Source organism: Camelus ferus, chromosome 13 (genome assembly GCF_009834535.1).
Source record: "Camelus ferus isolate YT-003-E chromosome 13, BCGSAC_Cfer_1.0, whole genome shotgun sequence".
In the NCBI taxonomy this organism is placed as follows: Eukaryota; Metazoa; Chordata; class Mammalia; order Artiodactyla; family Camelidae; genus Camelus; species Camelus ferus.
Window position 1 is genome coordinate 63,372,061 of NC_045708.1, and position 27,406 is coordinate 63,399,466.

At 37.7% G+C, this 27,406-nt stretch overlaps 2 protein-coding genes across 2 annotated transcripts in view; one reads left to right on the top strand and one right to left on the bottom strand.

The window, feature by feature from the left end:
* SPATA1 (spermatogenesis associated 1) overlaps nucleotides 1-27,406 on the top strand; it is an 83,055-nt gene that overhangs the window by 30,621 nt on the left and 25,028 nt on the right. Inside the window, 5 exon segments of the mRNA XM_032494680.1 lie at nucleotides 2,018-2,196; nucleotides 4,408-4,506; nucleotides 6,730-6,785; nucleotides 6,787-6,814; nucleotides 9,120-9,189. Of these exon segments, the coding sequence (XP_032350571.1) occupies nucleotides 2,018-2,196; nucleotides 4,408-4,506; nucleotides 6,730-6,785; nucleotides 6,787-6,814 (362 nt within the window). The 3' untranslated portion in view covers nucleotides 9,120-9,189.
* CTBS (chitobiase) lies at nucleotides 7,245-26,441 on the bottom strand. The gene is made up of 7 exons (XM_006190172.3): nucleotides 26,195-26,441; nucleotides 23,283-23,421; nucleotides 22,589-22,797; nucleotides 14,153-14,324; nucleotides 12,416-12,513; nucleotides 11,889-12,035; nucleotides 7,245-8,609 (listed from the first exon to the last, which is right to left on the bottom strand). The coding sequence occupies exons 1-7, from the start codon at nucleotides 26,369-26,371 to the stop codon at nucleotides 8,418-8,420; spliced, it is 1,134 nt and encodes a 377-aa protein (XP_006190234.1). The 5' UTR covers nucleotides 26,372-26,441; the 3' UTR covers nucleotides 7,245-8,417.

The window sequence follows — 27,406 nt, forward strand, 5'->3', positions numbered from 1 at the left end:
GCCAAGGTGGAGGAAGTATAGGAAAATGGTTTGAGAGATGTTAAATAATTTGAGAGGCCTGTATTTTGGGTTGTATATGAGGATAAAAAGGGTAAAAGGTATATACGGGGATTAACTGCTTTTAAGATTGTTAATTCACAGCAAAACTCTTGCTTCAGTACTAGGTTTGCCTGGAGGTTATGGACAATGTCAGGGGGTATTTCTTCAGGTTCTACTTCGTAATTAAAGTATATCGCAGAAGTGGTGGCAATGATCTGGCCTTGTTGTACTGTTAAAAGAGCGATTTTATCAAATTTGAGTAATGGATTAGAGATCACAGGACCAGGATTCTAATACCAGAATAATCTTTTTACTTAGGCAAGTTGTTTCTCCTCTTTGTGCCTCACTCTTTCTATTTATAAAATGGAAATGATTCGTCACTTTCTATTTCAACAGGAATGTTTCTAGATAAAAGGCATGTATCAGCTGTCAAATGTTTACTGAGTCTACTATGTGCCTGACTTCTCAGCATTGTTGTAAATGCTGAGGATACAGCAGTAAACAAGTCAAACATGGCCCTGCCCTTGAGGAACTTGCCTCTAATGGGAGGAGACAAACAGTGAACAAGTAAGACAATGTCAGCTACTGATTAGAGCCATGAAATCCATTTAAAAGAGCGAAGTAAAGAGGGATGGAACAGGAGAGATGTTTTAGCTGGGGTGTTCAAGGAAGGCTTCTCTGAGGAGATATCCTTCAGGTCTGTTTAATAAAATAGCAGGCATGTAAAGAGATGGGGGAAAAGAGTTTGAACAGGAGGAACACTAAAAGTCAAGGTGCAGAGATAGAACTAAGCTTGCAGAATTAAGGACCAGTGTGGCTGGAGTGTGATAAATAAGGAGGAATGTAGAGGGAGAAAATCAAAAGGTCAGCAAGGAACAGATAGGCTCCTTCAAGAATTTGGATTTTATTACAAGTAATGTGGGAAGCCATTGGAGAATTTTTAAGCTAGAGATTTCCATGATTTTTAAAATATTTAAGAAACGTCAGAAATGGCTACTGTATGGAATAGCCTGAGGGGCAAGAGTGGAAGCAGAGAGACTTTTCAAAAGGTAACACAGCTTTCAAAAGATGAGAGTGGGTTGCTGAGGAATGCAGCATTGAAGAAGGGAGAACGTGCCAGAGACTGAAGTCAGTATTTTGGCAATGGTACTCGTAGACCTTGCTGAGGGGTTGGATATAGGGCATGAGGGAAATGAATAGCTAAAATCTTCAGTTAAAGTTTTATATATATACACACACACACACACACACATATATATATATACACATACACACACACACACATATATATATGGTTATATATTTTTAACTAAATCACCTTATAGAATTTTTTAATTTGGGGTTTTCATTTCTTTGATAATCTTAAAAAAAGAAACATAAGCATATTCTGATATACCAGCTTGCAGTTTGTATTCCTGTTAAGTTTATATTTAGATGCTCATTGATGTCTCTAAACTGGCACAGTTTCATTTTGAATATTCTCAATCAGAAGTCTCAGGTTTAAGAAATTCTGCTCTACGGAAGTTTGGGGATATATTTGGAATAATTTTGATAAATGATAAATCAAAATCAGCTGATTTCACAAAATAAGTTTTTTTAGGGGCTAAAAAAACAAAGAAAATCTGAAAAAATATATTTTTGCCTTTTCTTTCTTAGCTTTAATTATATAAATAGCGAATTCAAATCAGATTATGGATAAAAGTAATCAAAATTAAAAATATAAACATTTTGCTATAAGTAGTATTTTTAAGAAAGATTTTCTTAAAAAAAATTACAAGCTTAAAGAAGAACTTGGTTTTGGTTCCTGGATTTATCACTATTTTATTATATTTGTAGGCAGGTCCTTTTATTATCTTAGCTCTAATTTCCTCAGCATATAAGAGGGGAAGGAGAGGGGAGAGGAATGGTTTAAATTAACTCTAGGGTCTTCTTCAGGTTGAAAAGTTTAATCAAACTATAGCCTTTTCTCTTTTCGTAGCCTGTGATATTTGGAAGAAAAAGTACATTGAAACAAAGAAATTGACAGCATCGTTGGAGGAGATTTTAACAAAACTTCGAGAAGATTTGGAACTTTACTATAAAAAATTGCTCATGCAACTTGAAGCCAGGGAGATCAAGATGAGACCAAAGAATCTGGCAAACATCACAGACTCTAAGGTACTGCTAAATATGTTCACATTCTGTTAGAGAAGTTCTGTTTAAAATACATGCTTTGTAATGTTAGTGTTACCGTATCTAGGATGTTTTGGGCTACTGGTAACAAACCTGGCTGAAATAATAAGTAAATTCATGATCTCATGTAATGGGAACTAAGGAAATAACAATCAGCAGCTTATGATGTCCTTAAAGGCCGAAGTGCCTCTGATTATATATTTTCTCCCTGTTATTTTCAGTATCGGCTTCTTTCTAAGGCTGCTTTTTCTCATGATACCATCAGAGTTGCCTATGGCAAGTAGGGCTACGTGCCTCCAGAACAAGAGACAGCCTCTCCCAGATGCATGAAATATTTAAAACTTTCCCTTTTAACCTGGATGGGGATCAACCAGGCCTACCCTGGATTGGTCATAATTACCAGGAAACACTATACACTGACTTAGACTAATTAGGATCTACCTCTGTGCCAGAGAAAGGATCACTTTCTGATTCTCTGGGAAAGAAATAAGTACCTGATGAAGTATGTCAAGAAAGTAATAGTGATCACTGCATTCCTTTTCCTTCAGTTGGGATTGGCGAGAGTGGTTTGATAACGACAGAATCTAAAGGTAGTGATATTCTAAAGAAATTATTAAATTATATTAAATTTTGGTCAATTCATTTTTTTTAAATAATCTTGAATCTTGACAGATGAAAGACATGAAGTTTTTTTTAGGGGGGTGGTAATTAGGTTTGTTTGTTTATTATTAGAGAAGGTACTGGGGATTGAACCCAGGACCTCGTGCAAGCTAAGCATGTACTCTACCATTTGAGCTATACCCTCCTGCTGCAGTTTATTTTTCAATTGAGTAAATTCCACCATATAATTAAAAAACAAATTCCAGAGGCCATTTATCAGTTTAATTTGTGTTAGTTTATACCACTTATCCAAAATGTATTATAATATGCTAATTATGATTGAGTGTAGATTTACCTTTAGATGTGATGAAATATTAAAAGTTTACTATTTTTCCCAGTTTAATTGAGGTATAATTGACATGTAATATTGTATTAGTTTAAGGTGGAAACATGGTTTGACATATGTATATATTATGAAATGGACACCACAATAAGTTTAATTAGCATCCATCAACTCACAGTTATAATTTTTGTGTGTGTGATAAGAACTTTTAAGATCTACTCTCTTAACAACTTTCAAATATACAATACAGTACTGTTAATTATAGTCACTGTGCTGTACATTACATCCCTGGAACTTACTTATCTTCTGTCCACAACTTTATACTTTTTGACTACCATCACGCATTTCCCCGTTCCCACCTCCCACCTCTGGCAGCCATCAATCTGTTCTGTTTCTATGAGTAAATGTTTACCATTTTAGATCAATTTCTTTATTAAATATTTTAAAGTAATTCTAATCTGATTCAGCTAATAAACCAGTATGCCAATTTCTAAAGCCTTGCTAAGTATCTTAAACCTAGTCTATTCCTCTTATAGTAATAGTTATTGGTTTTTATGATACTAATTTAATGGTAACTTTTATAAATACCTGTTTATTTTTATAATACATGAAAATGGTAGTAGACCTGAAAGGAAAGTGGTCCCTAAGACATAAAAAAATCAACAGTTCATTCTAAGTGAAGTAAGCCAGAAAGAGAAAGAAAAATACCATTTGAGATCGCTCATATGTGGAATCTAAAAAAGAAAAGAAAAGAAAAAGACAAATGAACATAAATACAAAACAGAAACAGACTCATAGACATAGAATACAAATTTGTGGTTGCCAGGGGGGAGGGTGGTGGGAAGGGACAGACTGGGAGATCGAAATTGTAGATTCCAACAGGTATATATAGAATAGATAAACAAGATTACATTGTATAGCACAGGGAAATATATACAAGATCTTGTGGTAGCTCATGGTGAAAAAGAATACAACAATGAATATATATCTGTTCATGTATAACTGAAAAATTGTGCTCTACACTGGACATTGACACAACATTGTAAACTGACTATAACTCAAAATAAAATTTAAAGAAATCAACAGTTCAATATTACCCTAAAGCAGTAAGTTTATTTTATGGAATAGGTTATTTTCATGATTTGCTTTTTTGATATTTGATATCACTTTGTACTTTATATTTGCAAGGCAATTAAAATAAAAAATGAATCCATATTATACTAAATAAAAACATCTTCATATATTTCATACAGAATTACCTTATCATCCAGATCACTGAGGTTCAGCATGCTATTGACCAACTTAAGAGAAAACTGGATACTGACAAAATGAAACTCATAATAGAAGTTAAGGTACTTTGCATTTCCCCTAATCAGATTATAACATTTATCTTGAAATAAAATATTTTGGGTTTTTAACTTTGGGTGTCAATAGCATAAGGGTAATAAGGATTGACTGCCTTAAAATTGTTAACTTAACAAAAAAAGAGCATGACTGGAAAAAAAAAATAGAATGACAACAAAATCCTGTGAAAAGATTCATAACAAAGCCAAAGTAAAATTTAGTAAAATTTCACTAAGAAATAAAGGAAAAAGTCCTTGTGAATCAGTATAGAGTCTCCATAAAATATTTTAGAAGTAATTTTCATATATTAGAGTCATTCATAAATAAGTCTGACAAACCACTGAGCTCTCTGAGCTCCCATTTAATTTTAATTTTTTCCCTCTCTCGGGTACTTATCTCATTCTCCTGGTTATTTTCATATATATATATATATATATATATATATATATATATATATATATATATATATATATATAATATTATATGAATGCTGTCGATTCACCTCTTTATCAGAAGTAGCTTTACAACACAGTGTAATGACCCCTGTCTAGACTCAGCACTGCTCAACAGAACTCTCTGCAATGATGGAGATGTTCCATACCTGCACTGTCCAGTGTGGTCGCTGCTAGCCACGTAAGGATGTTGAGCACTTGAAATGTAGCTTGTCATGTGCCTGAGGAATTGAATTTTACTTTTAGATTTAACTTCAGTTAATTTCAACTTAAGGAGTCACATGTGGCCAGTGGCTACTCTATTGGGCAGCATAGTTCTAGATTCTTTTCACTGGTAGCATTCTCAGGGCTAAACCCTGGCTCAGCGCTGAGAAGCTTAAAACTTAAAATACAAAAAGGACAATTTTAAACAAAAAAGGAGTTATTTAATATTCTTATACAGTATGTACTCAGAAAAAATTCATTCAGTGAATGAAAACTCCTGTGTATTCAAAAAATGGAAAGAAATTCAATGTGGAAACTTGTCTACTCAGGGATAGTTGGATGGGCAGAAGGAAGTAATAAAAATACCCCCAGAGACTTTATTTATGGCTCTCTCAGTGCTCTTCAGAAAGCATACACATTAGTTCTTACCATTTTTGTGTATTTTAACCTTATAAATATCACATGTGAATGGTTTGAACCCATATTAGAATTATTAATGAAAAAACAGGAAAGACAAATGGAAAAAAAAAGAGAGAGAACTCAGTTTTCAGCCTACAGACTTGGGAGAAAAAAATCCTACATTTAACAATAGTGCTTAATTGTCACATAGAGGATATAATAAGAATTTATTATTGATTTCTGAATAATTTACCCAAAACTACCTATAAGATACAAAACTAAGGGACAGAAAACCTAGCTTGAGTCTGTTGCAACCATATTCAAGATACTATAGCACAATCAGTGCTTCTCACAGTACGATGTGACATCACCTGCGCATCCTGTTAAAATTAGCAGTATCTGTCTGACTCAATAGGTCTAGGGCAAAGCCTGAAAGTCTTCAGTCCTAACAAACTCCTAGGTGATGCTAATGCTGATGGTCCACAGACAATACTTGGAATAGCAAGAGTTCTTGTACCAGATGGCTTAAGTCTGAATCCTGGCTGTGCCACTTACTAGTTTTATACCTTGAGCAAGTTACTTAACTTCTAGGCACCTCAGTTTCCTCTGCTGTAAAATGGGGAGAAATAACAGTATATGCTTCAATAAAAAATTTGGAGTATCAAAGAGATTCACGCTTGCCACAGAATAAACACTATTATATTTCTTAAGTACCTATTCAGTTTCTAAGGGCTGGCAATTAAGGGTTCTTTTTTGTAATTATTTTTAGGGGGCAGAGGTTGTGGGGTATTTTGGGTTTTGGTTTGTTTTTTATTATTTTCAGCTATTTTTAATATTTAATTAAATATTTTTAATATTTATATATTGAGAACAGATTTTTGAAACTTGAACAAAGGTATAATTCTTTATCACTCTAGATTTTTAGAACAGTTTAATTTTATGAACAGTTTAATTTTATGATGCTTATATACTGAAAAATGAAATTTGGTAGCATATTTAGCAGTTGCAACTTATGGCCTATATTTTACCGTAGTAATCCAATGGGAGTGAAGGCATTTAAGGCAAATAAGAGAAGACAGTGCAAACTGTTATAGAAACCCTTATTAATATGACAATTATATAATTTTAGAAAGGTAAAATGAAAGTTCATTTTTGAAAGGCAATTCTTTTTTATAGATGAGAAAACGAGCAGTTTCAGATTTATGCACATTGAAAGCTGAACTGACACAGAAGTTTAATACATCTTTACAATCTCAATTAGGTATGTTAACTTAAAATTTTCATTTGTCAAAAAATTTACTTACTTGAACAAATTTGTTTAACCATTGTTCTCTTTGGCAATGTTTTTTATAAATTATAAGTTGTATATCTTTTCCCTTTTCATGTGTGTATTATACAGTGTTTCAGGAAATATTAGATGTAAAAAACCAAAATGGTGCCTTTTTGATTATTTTTGAAGGTTTCAAATATATTATATATTATTTTATAGTACTGTATTTTATCATCTTCATTTTTAAATAGTCTTAAATTGTAATAGCTAGTATGACTGTGAAATAAAAAATTATATACTTTAATAAATTTGAATCTAACTTGCATCCACAGCCATGATAGATTCGTACTAAGAATTTAAAGTTTTTAAATTAATTTTAGAAATAAAAAGACAGTAGTAATTCAGCAAATACTACAGAAAATGGTTAATGTTACTCTGCCATAAATAATTTTAAGTAGGAAATGAAATATTATCATAGCAGATGACTGTGAATAAGCATTTATTCCAACGTGGAGAGGAGGAAATGTGCAGGGAAGGCAGGATTTTATGTAAATCCAGAGTTCAAGGATGCAGATTTTTAATCTAAGTATTTATAGAAACTGATATAAGTGTAACACAGTAATATTCTTCTTAATTGCCTACGAGAACAGAAACTTCTATACATTTAAAAAAAGTTCTTTGCACAAAATTTCTCTTGTAGATAGAAAAAACAGTTGAGAAACCAATATCTTTAGGTAATTAAAAGTAAAATGCAGATACAGAAAATTTAACCATGAAGACAAGACTAACCAAGAAACATAGAGGTCCATAAATGAAGGAATATTAATAATTGGAAGGGTAAATTGAATTGAATCAGGTTCAACACCAGGTTTTTCATAAACATTTCAGATATAACCTCAACAAATAATTTAGCTGGAAAATATTAGGTAGCTCTAGCCTACTAATTCAAAATATTACTACTAAGTTATCTTCTTGTATTTTGTTAAGTATTTTGATGCTTTATATTCATTTTTCCCTCTGGAGGCCTAAGTGAGTTTAATTCAAGTGACTCAGAGAACATGAGTGCATATGGAGCCAGGAAGCAGAAAAATGACTTGCATCAGTTGGATAAACCTAAAGACACTAAATTGCAGTTTTAAATTTAGATTTATTGACTACTGATTCTCAAAGACTAAGTTTTAAAAAAAATCTATTCTAAACAATTCCACTTCAAATTATACATATTTTAAAAAATTATTGATTTATAAGTATACATTTTAATATCATGAGGACAATTTTAGCATAATAAAGTTCTGAAAGCAATTATTTCTAACTATAGTATTGAACATCTTTTAGGAATATTTAACATAGTAAGTTGACTTGTTTCTTAACCCTTACATTGTTGTACACAATATATATAAATAGATGTGCATTTTTTTCAAATTCAAACAATCAAAGCATTTCTTTATTCTTTATTTGTTTTTGAGTATACAAATAACTAAAATATATAGCAACATGACAAAAATGTATACTTTTTTAATCTCTTCAAGAAACTAGAACTACTACAGATCATTTTTCTAAATCTCAGTAGTTTGACAGAAGATGTTCGTTCCTGTCACAGCTTTTTCCTTAAGGCTTTCCACATTTCTTCAGTTTGCTTTTTGGCTGTAGCATCTTCAGAGTAGTCAAGGCAGTTTGCATGCCACATGCCAATGCCGAGTAAGCCACGGTTTTGTACATATGCTGCCTTTAGAGAAATGCTCTGAGGGTTATCATACCACACTTGATGAAAATGACCAGCCTTATCCTATATAAATAAATTAAAATGGAAATTGAAAGTATTCAGTATAGTAAGAGGGAAAAATATTTCTTAAATCCAATGATTCAAAAAGGATACAATGAAATAATAAAAATTCTAGGGCACAATACTTTCCATGGTTCTGTATATGATACTTTCTAGATGTCATTTCTTGTGGCACTTTTACAACAGAGATTACACAGGTGAGCCTCTCAATATATTCTACTTAAGGTTCTTCTTATGCCCTAAAATTCCTTCCTTGCTTTGATCTGATGATTACCAACCAATATGTACACATCTGAATCACTTATGAGGGCTTTCAAAACCAGATTCCTGGGACCCACACCACATGAAACTTACTGAATCAAAATCTTCCAGAGCTGATGCTAGAACATGTATTTATTTGTTTTTTTGTTTCATGTTGTAATGTTCTATTAGGTAATTCTGAGATGCAGCCAAGTTTAAGGAAGATCACTGCTCATACAACCAGCTTATACACTTTTTTTGTATCCCCTACAGTTACTGGAAATGTGCCTAATTAGGACCTCAACAGATGGTTTTGTTTATGATGAATCAGTCAAGTCAAAAGGTAATGGCAATGGACAAAGAAAATACCTCCTTTTCTAAGTCTTATAAAATTTATTCTAACAGCCCGTTGAGTCTGGACCCCATGGATGACCAAGGCACACACCTCATTAAGAGCCACAGACTAGAAACTGGTCATATGCTCACCTTCCACCCTGTAAAGTTCTTCTCCCCAGTATCACGTGCCTCTATCTAGTACTAAACACAGTCCCCTTTAGGAAGTATATATGCTACTGGATAAAGGATAAAAGAAAGAGGAAAGGAGCAGAATTAGGCAAAAGGATAAAGGAAGGAGAAAAGACAGGAAGTAAAAATAGAATGACCTGTGAGTTAAAATAATTTACTGATTTTTATATACATCTGGGGAACTCTTTAAAGGCAGTTCTCAATGAATACTAGTAATATTTTTACGTATGGTAGCACCACTGGAATCAGAATCCTCTCCTAAGATGGCTGCTTTAAAGGGCAATAGTCACTTGGTAAATGAATAAGCTGTGGCGTATTTAAGTACAGGAGACTCATTAATACAAGCATGTCTCATACTATATCTTATATTCCATTCTTTAAAATCTTTAGTACTAGAAAAAGCCATGCATGCTCTAGTACCAATTGTGCCTCAGTACTAAAAGGCAACTTGCAAAACTTGTACATTAATATAGAAAGATTTTTTTTTGTGGAGTCAAGGGCTAACCCAAAGACACATACCTTTGAATTCTGCCATCATTCTAGCCAGTGCTTTGAGCCTTTTTGATATGATAAGAAATTTCAAATGCCTCAAACAGTGAAGGATCAAAGGATGAAAAACAGTATATGTAAATTTGATACATGCATGGTTAAGGAGTAAATGCCTCCAAGAATATGGAGTGCAAGATGAAGCTGCTGGTGCTGAGACAGCATAAGAAAGCAGAATGATTCTCTTCAGTTAAGATAGAAGCTTGATTTTGGTTGCTATGGAATTTTACAATGAATTAAAAAAAAAAAAACAAATTTGTTATAACTCGATGGTTGTCTGAAGTGCCATTAAATGAATAGTTTTCAAGACTCATAAAAATCTTTCTTGAGTTCTAAAATCCAAGAATGTGTCTTCTTACGCATTAAGAAAAAAATAAGTCAGGAATTAACAAAAAGCAGTACACCATAGGGTAAAACCATTCTAAATTTTACATTTCTAAACTATGTATAATTGGTTTCATACAGCCTTTACCAAACTGATACCCATGCAACACCGTTCCCCCTGCATGTTTCTAATAGTGCTGGGAAACAGGGTTCTGAGTCAGTGAAAAGGCTTTATGTACTATGGTACTTCTCAAGTCTTTGAATATAATATTATGGACATTATAAATCTCCAAGAGGGACTTAGAGTAGATAGTATTTTCCAAATATATTTGGCCATGGCATGTGTATGTGTATTCGTGTGTGTGTCAGGGAGAAGAGGAGGTTAGTATATTCTTTTTTAAATTTAACTTTATTTTGTTTTACTTAAAAATTTTTAATACAAGTTTTAAAGGTTACTTTCTATTTACAGTTATTACAGAATATTAGCTATATTCCTTGAGCCTGACTTACACCAGATAGTTTGCACCTCTCACCCCCTCATGTTGCCACTCCCCCTGCTCTTCCCATTGGTAACCACTAGTGTGTGTGTGTTATTAACAGTTCCCAGAAGAGAGTTCTATAAATACTCTTTGGTAAAGACAGGCTCACAATATACCCTAGTTTAATTAATATTATTAAATTAAATAATTTAATTTAATTATTATGGCGAGTGGGATTAATTAAATTTTAGAAAGCTCTACACTAAAGCTTTCTGTATAATTGATAGGCATGTACAAGTATATATCAATTATAATGTAGTAAATATGTGTATTTGCTGTCATTTTTATAAATGAGTACCAGACCATAAGTAAGAAATATAAATTCTTGCTGGAATGTCATATCATTTAAGGGCTCCTTTAATAGTAACATAATCCAAGGTGAATTCAAGGATGATCTGTACTTAGATTTCTGATATGTGAAAAAGTTTTTATTATGCTAAAGGTAAACTATGAAAAAAATAAACTTTCTTTTCCCCTTTGGTTTGGCAATTCCTATTTGTCACACACTGCCTGAAAGACTTGCTAGTCATCTTCTCTATTTCTTCAAGTTTCTGTTTGTAATATTTCTCCGTCTCTAATTTCTAATGTTGGTTATAATTTGTTTAATATCACGTAGTTTGAATTTTGGAATAAATTTGAAATGATACTGTTTTGCATTGTGAAGTCCATGATGACGCAGCTCCTGTTCTCAGCCTCATTCCTCCCTACGTAACAGCCTCATCAGAATCTTAAGGCTACTTTGAAACGGAGGCTTTCAGAGCAAGGAGCCTATTTTGGTCCAAAGCCCTTTCAAAAGCCACAGACCCCGTATTTAATTGTCAGCTCTTAAGGAAATCCTGTTTGTGATACGCATGTTTTTATTATGTCACCTAAATGACAAGTGGCCCATGCAGAGCAGTTCCACTATTAGCATAACTTGAATTGCTCATAAGGGAGGTAAATCTGATTACACAGATTCAAAGACAAGACTACTCATGTAAATGGTAGTCTGTATGTTGTACCCTATAAGAAAACTGATAGAAATTCTTACTATCAAATATGTAATTATGAACATATGCAGTTATGAAAACTAATAGAATAAAGGTTCATAACTTGTGAAAAGTCTTACTTGATAGTGGTAATAAGGAGACTGCTGACTTTTATCCCACAGGATTTTAGAAGGAGAGTTGTTTACTTGCTTCATAATCAATCTATAGGGCACCTGATGGTGTACAGCATCCTTACAGGGGTGCTTTGCAGTGGTACAAACATGATCCTAGAAGTGCAAAAACGTTCATGTTATAGATTATCTTAAGCAAATCTTAAGAGCCAAATCTAAATATAGAATCAAAAATTATTTATTAGATCTAAAATACATACCATAAACAGATAACCTGATTACACACAATAAAAGTTAAATTTCATGATTAAATAAAAATAAAATAACATTCAGAAACTTTCATAGGGTTTAATAATTTAAAATAAACTGTCTACTTTTTCATCTCAAATTATGTTAAAGAAATTCTCAATAAAGTGTATGTATTCTATACAGAGAGAAGTTTCTAAATTCTAAATGAAATTTATGTAGAGGAAACACAACAGGCTTTAAAAAAAAATAGAAAGAAAAAAATTACATAAGAAATGATCTGCTCTTACCTTTGATAGATTCTGGCAGGTATAGTCAACACCATACCAGGGAATACCCATTACAAGTTTCTTAGGGCTAATACCTATCTTGATGTAGTCCTCATATCCTAATCGAATAGGGACAGAAAAAGCTTATTTTTTTCTCTTCATATATCTACTAATGTATTCATACAAGCTATACAACTGTCCAGAATCTAAGTCTGTAAAAACAGGTACATTCATGCAAAATACATAATAATACAATATTTCTCTAACATGATATTATAGAGGTCATCCATTAAGAAGTATAAATTATCACTTTCTAAACTATTTCTTTTTGAATAATAGAAAACACAAGATCAAACTGAAACAGAAAATTCTCAAAATTTAATTTCAGAAACAATGACATTTCAGGAAAGCATGCTAATCTGACTGTTAACTGCTAAGGCATAGATCTGATATTCTAGATTCTAAAGTTTTAAAAAAGTTCTGTAAGTCCTAAACTTTCTGGCAGGGATGGTCTCATAATTGCTATAGAATGCACATGTGTTCCACATTTTATCAATATTCTAAAAGCATGAATTACACTTGGGATAAGAAATGCTCCCGTCATACTCTGTAGCAGATAATCTGTTGTTATAGGAAACAAAGAGAAAAACGAACAAATTCCTGGTACTATCAATCCCTTTCTTGCCCATTGCTGCAGAATTTGTTTTCCCACCAAGATATGTTCCAAGATTATCTAGGATGTTGAGTAAATTTGCTGTTTTTCAGAACCTTTAGAGTTATTGTGTACTCTTAGAAATATCCAAAAGAGGGGTGGGGTATGTTTCATTTCCCAAACATATTTGATAATGAACCATTTATTGATGTACACAATTAACATCTCTTCCATGAAACACAGTTTGCAAACACTGGATCAAATGATTATTTTGTTATTATAACAAATTATTTTTCAAATTTTAAATAGAATATGCTTATGATCACACTATTCTGTCCAAACAATTAGGAAATGATAAAATGAGGCCAGGTTCTACAATTTACCTCCATATGAAAAAGAAAAGAATTTTTATGTATTAATTAACCCTTAAATCAATGCCAACTATCCAAGAAAATCTCACTTAAGTCCAAAAGATAGCAAGCAATCTTTTATTCAATTGGCGAGTGGGATACAAGCCAATCCAAACTCTGGAAAGGATAAATGCAAAGGCCACGTAATATGAATTACAGACTGGAAGTACTCACTTCTGATAGGGATACAGTTCTTCATTTAGCGTGGGTACTAAGAGTAAGTGCCAAAAAAGGTAAAGCCAATCCTCTCAATCAGGTATGATAGGAGCTCATATTATAGCTACCCTTGCTATTATTTAACACTGGTTATGTCAACAAAAATATCCTGTCAAATTCTAAATAAGCAAGTATCTTCTTTGTGTAACTTTCTGACTAGGGTGTTGACTTGAAGTTAGAACACCTGTTTGTATCCCTACCATATAATACTTAATAGCTGGGCAGTCATGAGAACGTAACACCCAAATAGAGGGGTAATAATAATATACCTGTCCCACAAGATTTTTAGAAGAAGTAGTTGAAAACTTGAAAACTTTTGTAAACTTTAGAGCTCTCTAAGTTAAATGGTTTTTATATGTTTCAAGAAAGTGTTACAAATGGAAAATGTATACAAATGACTTAGGAATACTAAAATATATCTTAATGTTTGTGGTTATAGAGTTAATGCTACTGATAAATGGTCATTTTGTGAATTCTTACCAGTTAATGTCTGAGTATAGGGAGAATTGGCTCCTGCAATACATTGTGACCAGGGCAGACTTCGTTCATCATAAGACATCACAAAGAGAAAGTCACAAGCATATGCAATTTCAGTGTAATTATAGCACCTTCCAGCTACGCAGTTTGAAGACCAAGGAACATCAAAGGTTACCTGTGGAAAAACCATTTTCTGTAACATGAGCAAATATGTATATTATGGCACATGTTTTCTTGGTTATATATTCTCTTGCCTCGTGTTACCCAAGAAAAAAGAACTGCTTCCATGAATGAACGTAGGGTTTGACATGTATGGAACTAGAACAATTCTGAGAAATAGATCTTTTGCCTACATAGACTGACCCAGACATGTATTTTGGATGATGTTTTGGACATATATTAGGATAATGGACATATATTTGGACCCAAGTGTATATGGACATACACAATGACCAGGAGCAGGGCTCTGTGCAGAAGAAGAGTTTTAAACCCAAATGCCTTCAAAGGATAGACTGATAACTCAACTGATTGAAGGAAACAGGTGTAATGACTGCAGGGTAGGGCCTATAAGCAACTAGAGAGTAAAAGCACACTAAAAGAATTCAGATACAGAGGTCTTAAAAATACCATGAAGGCTAAATAGGTCATCTGTTGGCACAAGCTGACCGGGCTGTGTTGGGAGTTTGAGCCCCTGATTTACAATCACATTACACAGTAGGTTTAGTCCAACATTACAGCTCAAGAATAGTGGTGTTTTATGGCCACAGGTATGTATTAATCAACTTGAAATGTTGAGCAAATCACTTAAATGCTCTTATTTTACGGAAATATTCAAATAAAACTTGAATGATAAATTATCCTTCATTTTGAATAGCAAGCCAGTCTTCAACAATGATGAGTCTCTTTGAAAGATTCATTGCCTTAACTGAATATTAACTAGCCTTGTTTTACATGTATGCAAATGTTCTAAAGCTTCATTAAAGGTTTTCTTCTTTATTAGGCTCTCAACAAACATAACATTACGAAAATTGAGGTATTTTAGTTAGAATTTTTACACTTTGGCCAATTTATTCTACTACAGCTCTTTTTAGGACTTTCTCAAAATTCTGTCTATAATTCTCTCATTATGAGCATTAAAGGAAGCTCTGCTTTGTAAGCACAAGCTTTCCTCAAAGCTCTCCAGCAAAATAGGTTATAAAGTGAAATGTGTACATATTGGACTTCATGTTGTCACTGCCTCCTTTTACATAATGGAAGTATAATAAGGTGCTAGAGAAAGGAACTGATTACCTCTAAGCAGGTAAATTTCAAACCCGCTTTCTAAGTCCTTACCTCTCTCCTCGGGAGGAAGAATATTTTCACCTGGCTTTCCTGTCAGTGTTAGTATATTAGAAAGGAAATCAGAAGACTCTGGTTTCTGGTCTTAGCTCTCTTATAACTAGGTCTAAAAAATACCTGAATCTTTTCCCACCTGTGAACAATGAAGGTGTAGAAAGAATTCTTCAAGAGCATTTCTAGCTTTTTAACTCTGTGACCACAGCTCTATAATCCTAAATTATCATCTTTTCCCAAAAACTCATTTCTTCTTCCAGGCTCCACATTAGTCATTTTTTTTTTCTGGTCGCCAGTTTAAGAACGTTTGGGACATTTTCTGACTCTTCTTCCCTTACACCTGATGACTAATCTCATATTTTCCTTTGGGTGGCCTCTTATAATTGTCCTGCCCCTTCCTTTCCATTAATTAATTAATTCAGTGAATACTGAACGCTTGCTGAGTATTAGAGTTATGTCATCATCCCAATTCGAACCATAAATTCCAAGTTATTGGGTTATTGGGTTAGTTGGTTAGTCCTTCCTAGTCTCCCTTTCTCCTCTAGACTGTTTTATATACTGCCAGCATCTTCCCCAAATACTTTCTTTACACATAACACATTACATACAGAATAAAATGCATACTCTTCAGTCTGGCATTCTGGATTTCCACAATCCGGCTCATCTTGGCAACTGTACTTCCCACTAACTTACTTAACATGAAGCTAACATAGTAACTCAGATCGTTCACTTGCCCCTCAAACCTGGAAGCAGACATTCCTACTGCAAAGTCTTTGCTCAGTCTCGTCCTCCCTGCCGTCTCACTGCAGCTTAGTCAGGACTAGCACGTAAGCTGTTTCCCAGACGTGAATTCTAGCCTATTAACCACAGCAGTCTAGAGAAAGAAGGAAAGTTTCTGAGACCAAAATTTGTGAGGAGAGGAGTATGGTGGCCTGCATACCAGGTATTTGCTACACCCAACTTGTACTCACTTGAAAAGCTGAATTCCACACTGACAAACCTTCCCTAATATAAAGCCACAGGGATGTCAATCCTTATATTGTTTATTATTTTCCCAGTGATTCTCGAATTCATTTTGACCAACTATACCAGAATCACTTATCACCCTTGGTAAAAATTCAGTTCCTAGAATCTATGCCAGAATCAACCTCTGGGAATATTTTTAACAAGCACTCCCAGGTGATTCTGAGATAGGTTTAGAGTCACTGGTTTATACTGTATATATCCTACTTAACTAGATTCAAAATTTTGAAAGGCAGGTATCATTCATATATTCAACAAATAATTTTAAAATACTGTGTTAGACATCAAGGAGCTGGTCCCTGCCTTCAAAAAAGTCAATGGCTAGCCTAGCAGTTTCTTTTTTTTTTTTTTAGCTTTACTGAGGTATAACTGACAAATAAAATTGTAATATATTTCAAGTGTACAACATGGTGATATGCATATATATGTGAAAGGATTCCTATCATCAAGTTAATTAAAAAACTCATCACCTCACTTACTTAATTACTTACGTACTTTCTTAGTTTGGTGATAACACTTAAGTTCTACTCTCTTAGCAAATTTCAGTTATACAATACAGTATTATCAATGATAGTCACCATGTTATGTAGTAAATGCTCAGACCTCATTCATCATATACCTTAAAAGTTTATACCCCTTTACCAGCCTCTCCTTTTGGTCTAACTACAGTTTCCCTATTGAAGTTTCCCTATTGATTATCTGTCTGTCTGGACAATCCGTCCATTGCTGAGAGTGGAGTATGACAGTCCCCTGCAACTGCTGTACTGCTGTGTGTTCCTCCCTTCAGACATCTTAGTGTTTGTTTAATGTATCTGGGACTCCAATAATACACATATTGGCCCACTTGATGTGTCTCAGAAGTTCCTCAAGCTATCTTCACTCTTTATTATTTTTTTCTTTTTGCTATTCTAGTTACATGAATTCCACAGCCCTGCCCTCAAGTTTGTCAGTCCTTCCTTCTGCTTGACTTGGTCTGTTGTTGAACCCCTCTGTTGAATTTTTCAGTGCAGTTAGCAGATTCTGCTTCTCAAAGATTTTGTTTGGTTTCTTTTAAATATTTTGTATGTCACTGTTGGAATTCTCAGTTTGTTCATGTATTGCTCTTCTGACCTCAGTGAGCATCTTTATGACTGTTATTTTGAACTCTATCAAGTAAGTCACTTCTCTGTTTCATTAAAGTCTTTTTTTCTGAGGTTTTATCTTCTTCTTTTATTTGGAATCTATTCCCTTGATTCTTCATTTTCCTTAAATCTCTGTGTTCATTTCTGCACATTAGATAAGACAACCAGCTCTTCCAGTCTTGACAGGCTGGTCTCATGTGGGAAACAGACCTTTTCATTCAACCTCGCCTGAGCTCCTGGTTGCCTAAACTTTGTGACTGTCCAAGGAGCTATCTTTGTTCTTTATGTGTAGCTCGTAGTAGTTGAGAGTGTGTCAAGATCCGCCAGGGTCCCGAAGGGAAGAATCCCAGTCAGCACCTAGATGCAGGCTCATTAGAAGCTGGACCCTCAGGCAGCAGCTGGGAAAGTAGGCACTTGATCCCCTTCCAGGGAGAACTGGAAGTTGGGCATTTTTGCCTGCTCCCTCTGCCGGAGCTTGGGTGGATAGCCATGGCAGGCTCCTGCCCTGTTTAAAAACTGCCTCCCTGTTTGCTCCCGTCTTCAGGACTCAAAAATGCAAGCTCTGCTGGCTAGCAGAGCTAGGTGATTTGAGGCCCATCCCTTGGATGGCAGCCGTCAAAGTTAGGCTGCTAGAGATGTGGAAATGCTCCCTCCAGGGAAATACTGGTGACTTACTTTTAATATTTGAGCAAACAAAAAAGAAGGCAGGGGGAAATGCTTACCAGCCTCTTTGGGCTCTGGAAAAGATTGCAGTGATTACCTATCTGCGTGCTAATTAGGCCCGCAGGCAGCACTTGTGAAATATGCAGATAAGCCCCTGGCAGGAATAGACCGGGGACGGGTGTTTTGCCTGCTTCCTCTGAGCTGAGCTCTGGGGGATCAGATGCCACAAGTGCTCCTGTGCCTGCTAAGAACCTCATCTTTGTTTGCTGTGGCCCTAGGGGGCTTTGTGAATGCAAGTGCTGTTGGCTTTTAGAGTTAGGTAACTTGGGGGCCCATCCCTCGTGGGAGTCTTAAAAGTTGGGGTGCTAAATGTGCGGTCCAAACTTTTGGCTCCTCAGGGAGAAGCTGGCAGTAGGAGGTTTGCTCCGGACTGTGTGGTGTGTCAGGATGGGGTTTATGACAAGTATGTCTCACCTTTCTTACCCGTTTCAATGTGGTTATTTTCTCAGTGACCTGATGTGTAGAAGTCACTCAGCTAGTTTCTGGATTTCTCTCAGAGGAAGTCGCTCCGTGTGTAGCTGAACATTCCACACATCTGCGGGTGGCGGGAATTTAGGAGCCTCCTATGTCTATTTGGTCTAGAATCTTCTGGTCTAGTAGTTCTTAATCATAACCACCAATGAAACTTTTTAGAAGCATGGATTCTGGGCTCACCCAAAACCTTCTGAATAACAGTCTCTGGGAGTGGGATCCAGTGTGTGTTGTGTGTGTGTTTAATTTTTTTAGGATTCCTGGTTATCTTGGTATATGGCCAGTTTTGAGAATCACTGATCTGGGACCACATTATCCTTTGTTACTCATACATTGCCTGCAAGATGCCATGTTGTGACCTTCTGCTCTGATCATACTCATTACGGTAGTGGGGAAGTATACTGCCTTTTGTCATAGCTCTGACAAGTTCCATGGAATTAGGCCTTTGAGCCTTACTGGGCCTTGGGTGCTCTGCAGGTAATTCAGAGTCTGTGGAGCAAGTGAGACACTTCCCCAGAACTACCTCAGCTCTTAGGCAAGAGCTGTTTCTGTCCTGAACTCATGAAAGCAGGACCTGTGCAGCTAAACCCTTCCTGATTCTTGCTGATCCCACTGCCTATCTAATATTTCAAACCCTGCTGCAAATCAATTAAGTGGGGCAATTCCAGTGTTACATCCCAATGTGAATAGAGAACCGATTTAGCACTTTAACATTTTGTATAACTTCTCTAGTAAGAACCTCAAAAGTTCCGGAAAAAATTTTTTTATGATGTATATGCTAAAATTCTTTCCTACTCAATAAAACTGAGATTCTGGAGAGAGAAGCAAGATGGCGGGGTAGAAGGATGCTTGTAGCTCACCCTCTCCCAGAAATACACCAAAACTCACATCTATGGGCCCACTCAGCCAACCAGAGCACCTGCCGAACTCCGACAGAACATCGCCCTCTTCAAAAGACAAAGACACCAAAAATCTGGTAGGAGAAAAGGAAAAAAGAAAGAAGAAAAAGCAAAACACTGCAGGATCTGTCCCGCGGGGAGGGAGCAGCAAAGGAGGAATAGCGCTTCTTCGCTGGGTCTCCCCTTTCCAACAGAGAGGCCGACAGGATGGAGGGGGAGCCTCCGAGGCTCAGATCTGTCCCAAGCACCCATTGACCAACAGAACTGAGTTAAACGGACACAAAGGGTCCCTGCAACACCCAGCCCGAGACACAAGCCGGCAGCTGGGGTCGGGCCAGGCCGCCTGAGCGGGGTGGAGGACGGGGGCGGCTGCACGGAGGCAGCCCCAGGGGACTGCAGGGGGCTACACGCCATGGCTGGGAGGGGATACGGAGCAGAACAACCTCAGGCCCCCATAAACTGTGAAAAAGCAAAGCAACACAGCTTGTGTGCCCTGGGGGCAGGGACGCCGTAGCCTTTGTCTCCTCCGACCCGTGGCGCCATTACTGGTGCTTCTCATGAGAAGAGAGGTGGGGCGCAGCCACAGCTGCCATCTCCTGTGTGCAGTGCTTAGGCGGGGGCGGGGCTGGGGCCGAGACCTGAATCCGCATCTGGGGGCTCCGCAACCTCCTAGGCAGGACTGAGACTTGTTTACAGCCCGAGGCAGATAGGATCTTTCTGCCCCGGCACCTCAGAGAACTCACACTGCCAAGACAAAGAAGGAGCTGAGATTTGGCACGGAGCAGGGGTGGGGCCGTTGCACGGTCTTCCCCAAGCCTGCCTTCAGAGCGCCGACCCAAGGCGGAGCAGGCAGCTGCACAGAGCAGCAGAGCTACCGGTGCCAGGAGAGGGCGGGCAGCCACCCGCCTTCCTGGCAGTAATGCAGCACCTGACCACGGTGCTGGGAGGGGGTGCGATTCACCCACCTGCCTCGCCCGAGCGCAGCATCTGACTGCGGCATCAGGAGGGGGAGTGACCCACCTGCCCACCAGCCACAGTGCCAGAGAGATACGAGCAATATGAAGAAGCAGAGGAACCACTCCCAATTAAAAGAGCAAGAGAAATCCCCTGAAAGCATGATCAAGGAAATAGACATTGATGGCCTACTAGATCAAGATTTCAGAAAAGAAGTGATCAAAGTACTGAAGGAACTAAAACAGATAGTGTTTAGAGATATAAAATACGTCAAAAATGAAATATAAGCTATAAAGAAGAACCAAGTAGAATTAGTAAACTCATTTGCTGAAATGAGAACTGATCTAAAGGCTGTACAAAGCAGGCTAGATAATGCAGAGGAACAAATAAGTGACCTAGAAGACAGGACAACAGAAAGCACTCAAGCAGAACAGCTGAGGGAAAAACAAATAAAAAACAAAACAATATAAGGAACCTATGGGATAATATACAGCATGCCAATCTATGCATAATAGGGGCTCCAGAAGGGGAAGAAAGAACAAAGGGGATTGAAAAGGTATTGGAAGAAATCATGACTGAAAACTTCCCAAACCTAAAGGAATCAGATATTCAAGTACAGGAGGCTCAGAGGGTCCCAAACAGGAAGAACCCAAACAGACCCACACCAAGACATATCCTAATCAATATGGCCAGAGTCAAGGATAAAGAAATGATCCTAAAGGCAGCAAGAGGAAAACAAAGAATGAGTTACAAGGGAACCCCCATAAGGCTCTCAGCTGATTTCTCTACACAAACACTACAGGCCAGAAGGGAGTGGCAAGATATATTCAAAGTCCTGAATGTAAAAAAGGTGCAGCCTAGGATACTCTATCCAGCAAGGCTATCCTTTAGACTAGAAGGAGAGATAAAGAACTTCACAGACAAGCAAAAACTAAAAGAGTTTAGCAACAATAACCCCATGCTGAAAGAAATATTGACAGGTCTACTCTAAATAGAAAAGAAGCAGGATGCTACAAAAATGAGAAACTCAGAACTGGAAAGAGATAACTGCCATGAATTACAAAAAGAATAAACACAAAATTGTAAAAGAAGACATCTAAATCATTAAGAGTGGGAGAGGGAAGCAAGGAAAGCCACTGTGGAAAACAGTATGGAGATTCCTCAAAAGACTAGGAATAGACTTACCATATGACCCAGGGACCCTGCTCCTGGCCATATATCCAGAAGGAACCCTACTTCAAAATGATACCTGCACCCCAATGTTCATAGCAGCACTATTTACAATAGCCAAGACATGGAAACAGCCTAAATGTCCATCAACAGATGACTGGATGAAGAAAAAGTGGTATATTTATATAGTGGAATACTATTCAGCCACAAAAACCGATAACATAATGCCATTTGCAGCAACATGGATGCTCCTGGAGAATGTCATTCTAAGTGAAGTAAGCCAGAAAGAGAAAGAAAAATACCATATGAGATCACTCATATGTGGAATCTAAAAAATAAATAAATAAATAAATAAATACAAAACAGAAACAGACTCATAGACATAGAATACAAAGTTGTGGTTGCCAAGGGGGTGGAGGGCGGGAAGGGACAGACTGGGATTTCAAAATGTAGAATAGATAAACAAGATTCTACTGTATAGCACAGGAAAATATATACAAGATCTTGTGGTAGCTCACAGCGAAAAAAAAAATGTGACAATGAATATATGTATGTTATGTATAACTGAAAAATTGTGCTCTACACTGGAATTTGACACAACATTGTAAAATGATTATTACTCAATAAAAAATGATTGAAAAAAGAAATATTCAAAAAACCCCTGAGATTCTGTTAGTCATACCTTCATGAATACATTTTGATAGGAAAGATAAGGGGTTTCCAAAAAACAGCAAATGAATTTTTACCTGTGATCCCTTAATTTCACGATGGAAAGTGTCTGTAGTTTCTTTGACTAAAGCAGTTAATGCATAATACTCAGGTGATGAACGCTGGACTTCTTGCTCTATGTCTAGATTAATTCCATCCATATGTTGTGTTTTGGCCAGCTGAACTTGCTTAGCTATCCAGGATGCTCTAAAAGTAGGATTTTTGATATCCTTTACAGATACATCTCCTATGGAAGAAATATACATATTTTGTACATATATGCTTTTCACAGTTCAATAAAATTTACTTCACAAACCCATTCCAAACAGATCAAATGTCTTTAAGATATCTTGTTTATTTGGAATTCTAAGCCCCCAGTTCAAGTTTTCCAAATAAAGAAATAATATATCAAAATCCACAGAAAATGATTAGTCATTAATTTACAAAATAACCGTTATGCATAATTAGTAATATCATTCTCAAATTAAAAGCAGAAATTGTGGACTATGGCTAGCAAAGGGTCATCATGCTAATCAGGATTCACATTTAAATATTTAAAAATATATCTGAGAAATAAACAGTATCTAAGATTAATTTTAGGAAAAAAAATTTTAGGATGCTACAAAATATACTAGATAAACACGAAAAGGAAATTTGTTGGAAATACAGGATCACAGATGAAGCAAGTAAATGTACCAATTGTATAGACACGTGGTAAAAATTGTAACTCACCTTTTAGCACTACCCTGGCCCCTTTTGAATGAGCATGACACATAAGTTCTGGGTCATAATCTGCAAAAAGTACCACAGTTGTAATCTGTGACCAGTCATAATATTTCCAAACTTTATGTCCAACATCAAACACAAAGACCTGTCAAAACAACAAGGATAAGCACCTTCACTTAAAGCAAGAAGAATAACACGCTGACCACCCAAAGTAACATTAATTAAACATCAGTCACATGCCAGGCACTGGTGGACACAGAGTAGAACAGTGAACAAGACATAGGGGTCCCAATATAATTGGTGGCAGAGGAAATTAGTGGGGCCCAGAAAGTAGGAGAGGGCAGGCTAGGAAGAAATAGTGGCAAGTGCCAAGGCCTGGAGGCAGAGAGAGCGTGGTGGTTTGTAACTAAATACTGAGTAGAGCTGATGTCTGGAATTTGGAGGGAGACAGCAGTAAAGAACGAGAGAGTGGTAGGCAGGGTTACATCGTGAAGGGATTTGTAAGCCCGCTTGAGACATTATCCTGAGGGAAGGGTTTTAATAAGAGAATATACATCTTTTAGGTATGCATTTTAGAAAAAGTCAGCTGGAGTGGGAAATGGTTTTAAAGAGAGGCTAAAACTGGAGGCAGAACATGTAATAGGAAAGCTGCTGGAAGACTGGAGACAAGTGGAGGAGGTGACCTCAACTAAAGTTGTAGAGCAGCAGAGATTATGAGATAAATGAATAGACCTGGAAGATCCTACGGAGGCAAAATGAACAGAACTCTGACTGACTGGATGAGTAAGGTAAGAGAAAGGGAGGCGGTTAAGACTACTCGCGTTTCTGGCTGCTCCAGATGGACCCACAGACACTGCATTTCCTATGAATGATTTTTGGTGAGCCTGACTTCTTAGAATAGTACTCAAGCTAAATGCTAAAGTGGTCGGTATTATGCTTCTCCCATATATTCTTTTCCATAGATAATTCTAGACGCACAGAAACACTGATCATTTTTACTTTACTACAAATAAGGTGTTAATTCATTGATTTAGCAAATATTTATTGAATCCCAATAAGGCATAGGCGGGGTATATGGCCAGGCATTAGTGACATGGACCAGGTCCGTTAGTTATTTAATAGTGTTAAGGCCTCCATGGGAATGCAGGGCACTATGACAGCATATAAAGGGGACCTGTGACCTGGTAGGGCAGGAAAACTTCCCTGAGGACTGCACTCTTTAGGGGAGGACTAAAATGTGGGCAGTGACCTAGACAGGATGGAGGAGGAGTACCCATGGACCAAAAAAGAGCATTCTCAGCAGAGGGAATAAAAAAAAGGCAAAGGTCTCAATATCTCAGAAGAATTCTGAATTTTGGGAGCCAAAAGAAGGTCAATGCGGTTGGAGCACAGAAATCCTGAAAGTATGTGGAAACATAAAACTACTGAGATAGGAGATAGCAAGATCAAGTAGGGCTTCACAGACCACTGAGGATTTTCTATTTTCTCCTGAGATGAATAGGAGGCCATTAGAGTGTCTTATGCAGAGGATCATAAGATTTGCATTAAAAAATATAAGAGACAAACAGTCTGGAAGAGGGAGGGGGGAAGCAAGAAAGAGGGGTATCAATGATCACTGGGCCACTGTGAGGACAATGGATGAAGGAGGGTGGGGAGAGCTTGCTGTAAAAATTAAGCCAGACTTTTCCTAATTTTCAATCTCCTTTTCGGCTTTTTGTTTGCTTTTCAGAATTAACTGGGCATAACCCATTTTACTAAGCAACTGCCCACTGAAAGAATAAAAATTACAGAATGTGAGATTGAACAGCCCCTTGTTTTTAGATTTTTTAGATTCATATTTCCATCACAAACCTTACCCTATTTCAATTCTGATAACTAAGATTGAATTTATTAAAAATATATAGACAGCATGTGATATAATAGAAATCCTAAAAAAAACGGCTTGATGAACCAGTTGAAAAATATGAGGGAAAAAGTAGGGCACCTTAGTCTTTGTGTTTGAAAAATATAGGTCAGTAGAGAAAAGACCATTTACTACGAACATACAAATGAACAAAATTTTGCTTTTTTGCATAACTGGTTTTTTTAGAGGCCCACAGACACTGCCTAACCCACTGAGAGGCACTGGGTGCTACGGAAAGTCTCTCAGATGTTGGGCTTCCACGCTAAGCAGGTCCTCCATACATACTTCCACCATTTTTATTTCTTCTTAGCAATTTACATGTACTTTTTATTGACATTTAAATGTTCCTGCCTCAAACGTAATCTGCTCGATTAGCCACTGTCTTTACAAAAGAATTGCTCTTTTGGACTAAGCTTTTCCACCTGCCTGATGTGTCCAGTTCCTGCTGCAGTCATCAAAGGCCAAGCAGCCAGGTCGTCTTCACACTGCCTCTGAAAGGGCGTTCCCTTAAAGCTGCCCAAGACCTTATAAATAGGTAGGTAGAAGGAGATCTATTTTTGTCCCCTTTCTTGGGTGGCAGATATAGAAAAACAAGGCAAGCAGAATATTGTCTTCCACTGGACTTTGGGAGTGCTGAGATTCTTTCAAACTCATCCTAATCCTCTTGGAAACCAACGGGTCTTACTACTTAGCGGGTACCTCCTTCCCCGACCTCGCCGCTTGTCTGGCCAGAGCGTCTCCGGAGAGGCACAGCACGGCAACGCAAGGAGCTTGTACCTGGAGTCAGATCTGGGTCGGAATACCACTTACTGTGAGACCTGGGAAGAGTTACTCAACCTCTCTGAGCCTGAGTTACCTCTAACTTTGAAGGAAATCTGAACAGACGGGCCCTCCGCGAGTGGTTAAAGTCGGTTTCGCACCCCAACACCTCATTTGAGGGCTCGGTTCTTCTACTGTAACTCCTCTTAGGTCCTTGAGGAGCAGACCCGGAGGGTCAGGAGAGAGAGGCACTGACCTCGAAGTTGAGGCGGTGGGTGATCGGGTTGCACAGCGCTGGGTTCTGGCACGGGCAGTTGGCCCCGGCCGCGAGAGGCAGAGCCAGCAGCAGGGGCAGCAGCAGCGGAGCAAGCCCAGGAGCCCCGCGCTGGGAGGGAACGACGAGGCGCCGGCTCCGGAGCTGTAATCGGGCCATGCTGGCGTCTCAGCGGGCAGCGGGAGCGAGTCGCGGAATCCTGGACCCGGTGGCGGGCCTTGAGGCGGGATGGGGAGGGGCGGGGCCGGGCGGGGCCGGGCGGGGCTCCCGGGGGCGGGGCCTGGCGGGGCGGGGCGGGGGCGGGGCTCCGGGCGGGCGGGGCCGTCGCCGAGCCTGGGGATTGAACCCAGCAGAAACGCCGAGGTTCCCCCAGCGCGTCGAGCCCAGTGAACTAGGACCTTGGTGCCTCAGGTGCATATCGTCTACCGTTTACGCCCCCTCAACACTGCGCCTCTCTTTGGTTTGTGTCCTCCCTGCGGAGTCTGAAACTGGAGGGAGCCCTCAAAGTGGAGAAGTAGGGTGCCTCTGAAGGGGTGACTGTGCTGCTTGGATGGAATGGCCCAGAAATGTTTAAGAGGCGGATATCTGTAACAGTTAAGATCGCGATTTGAACACAAGCCTCTCATTTGCTTCCTGCCATGCTTAAACTCCAGGGAAAACCTAAACCCACAAGGGCAAGGAGATGACAGCAACATTTTGGGAGCTGGAAAGCACAAGTAGGAAGGGTCAGTGCCTCAAGCCCCAACAGTGGGGAAATCAACCCAGTTTAAGCCATAGATTCCTCAAAATGTTCCGAAACTGCAAGAGGCACGTCAGGAATTAGCGGTGAAGGGGAGACGGAGGGTAGGATGTCTGAAAGGAGGGGAATGCGTGAAAGCTGCTTGAGAAGCTTTTAGCTCCCTAGATCCTTTCTCCAGCCTCATTATGCCTCTAGGCAGCTGCCGCTCTCACACCCAGGCTGAGGTCTGGGGATTAATTCCTTGGAGAGGATGTCGTCTCTGGTGCCTGCTTGGGTAGTATATCTAAAACGGGAAATAACCGACTTTGTGCCGGACCAAAGATACTGGCATCATGCCCCCAGATCATCCTGTAGCAAGTTCAAAGTCAGAAACACCAGGCACCCTCTCTTTATACTTTGTTAAAAGTAAAAGACTTAATCATGGACAACAAACAAGAAAATTCAATAATATAAAA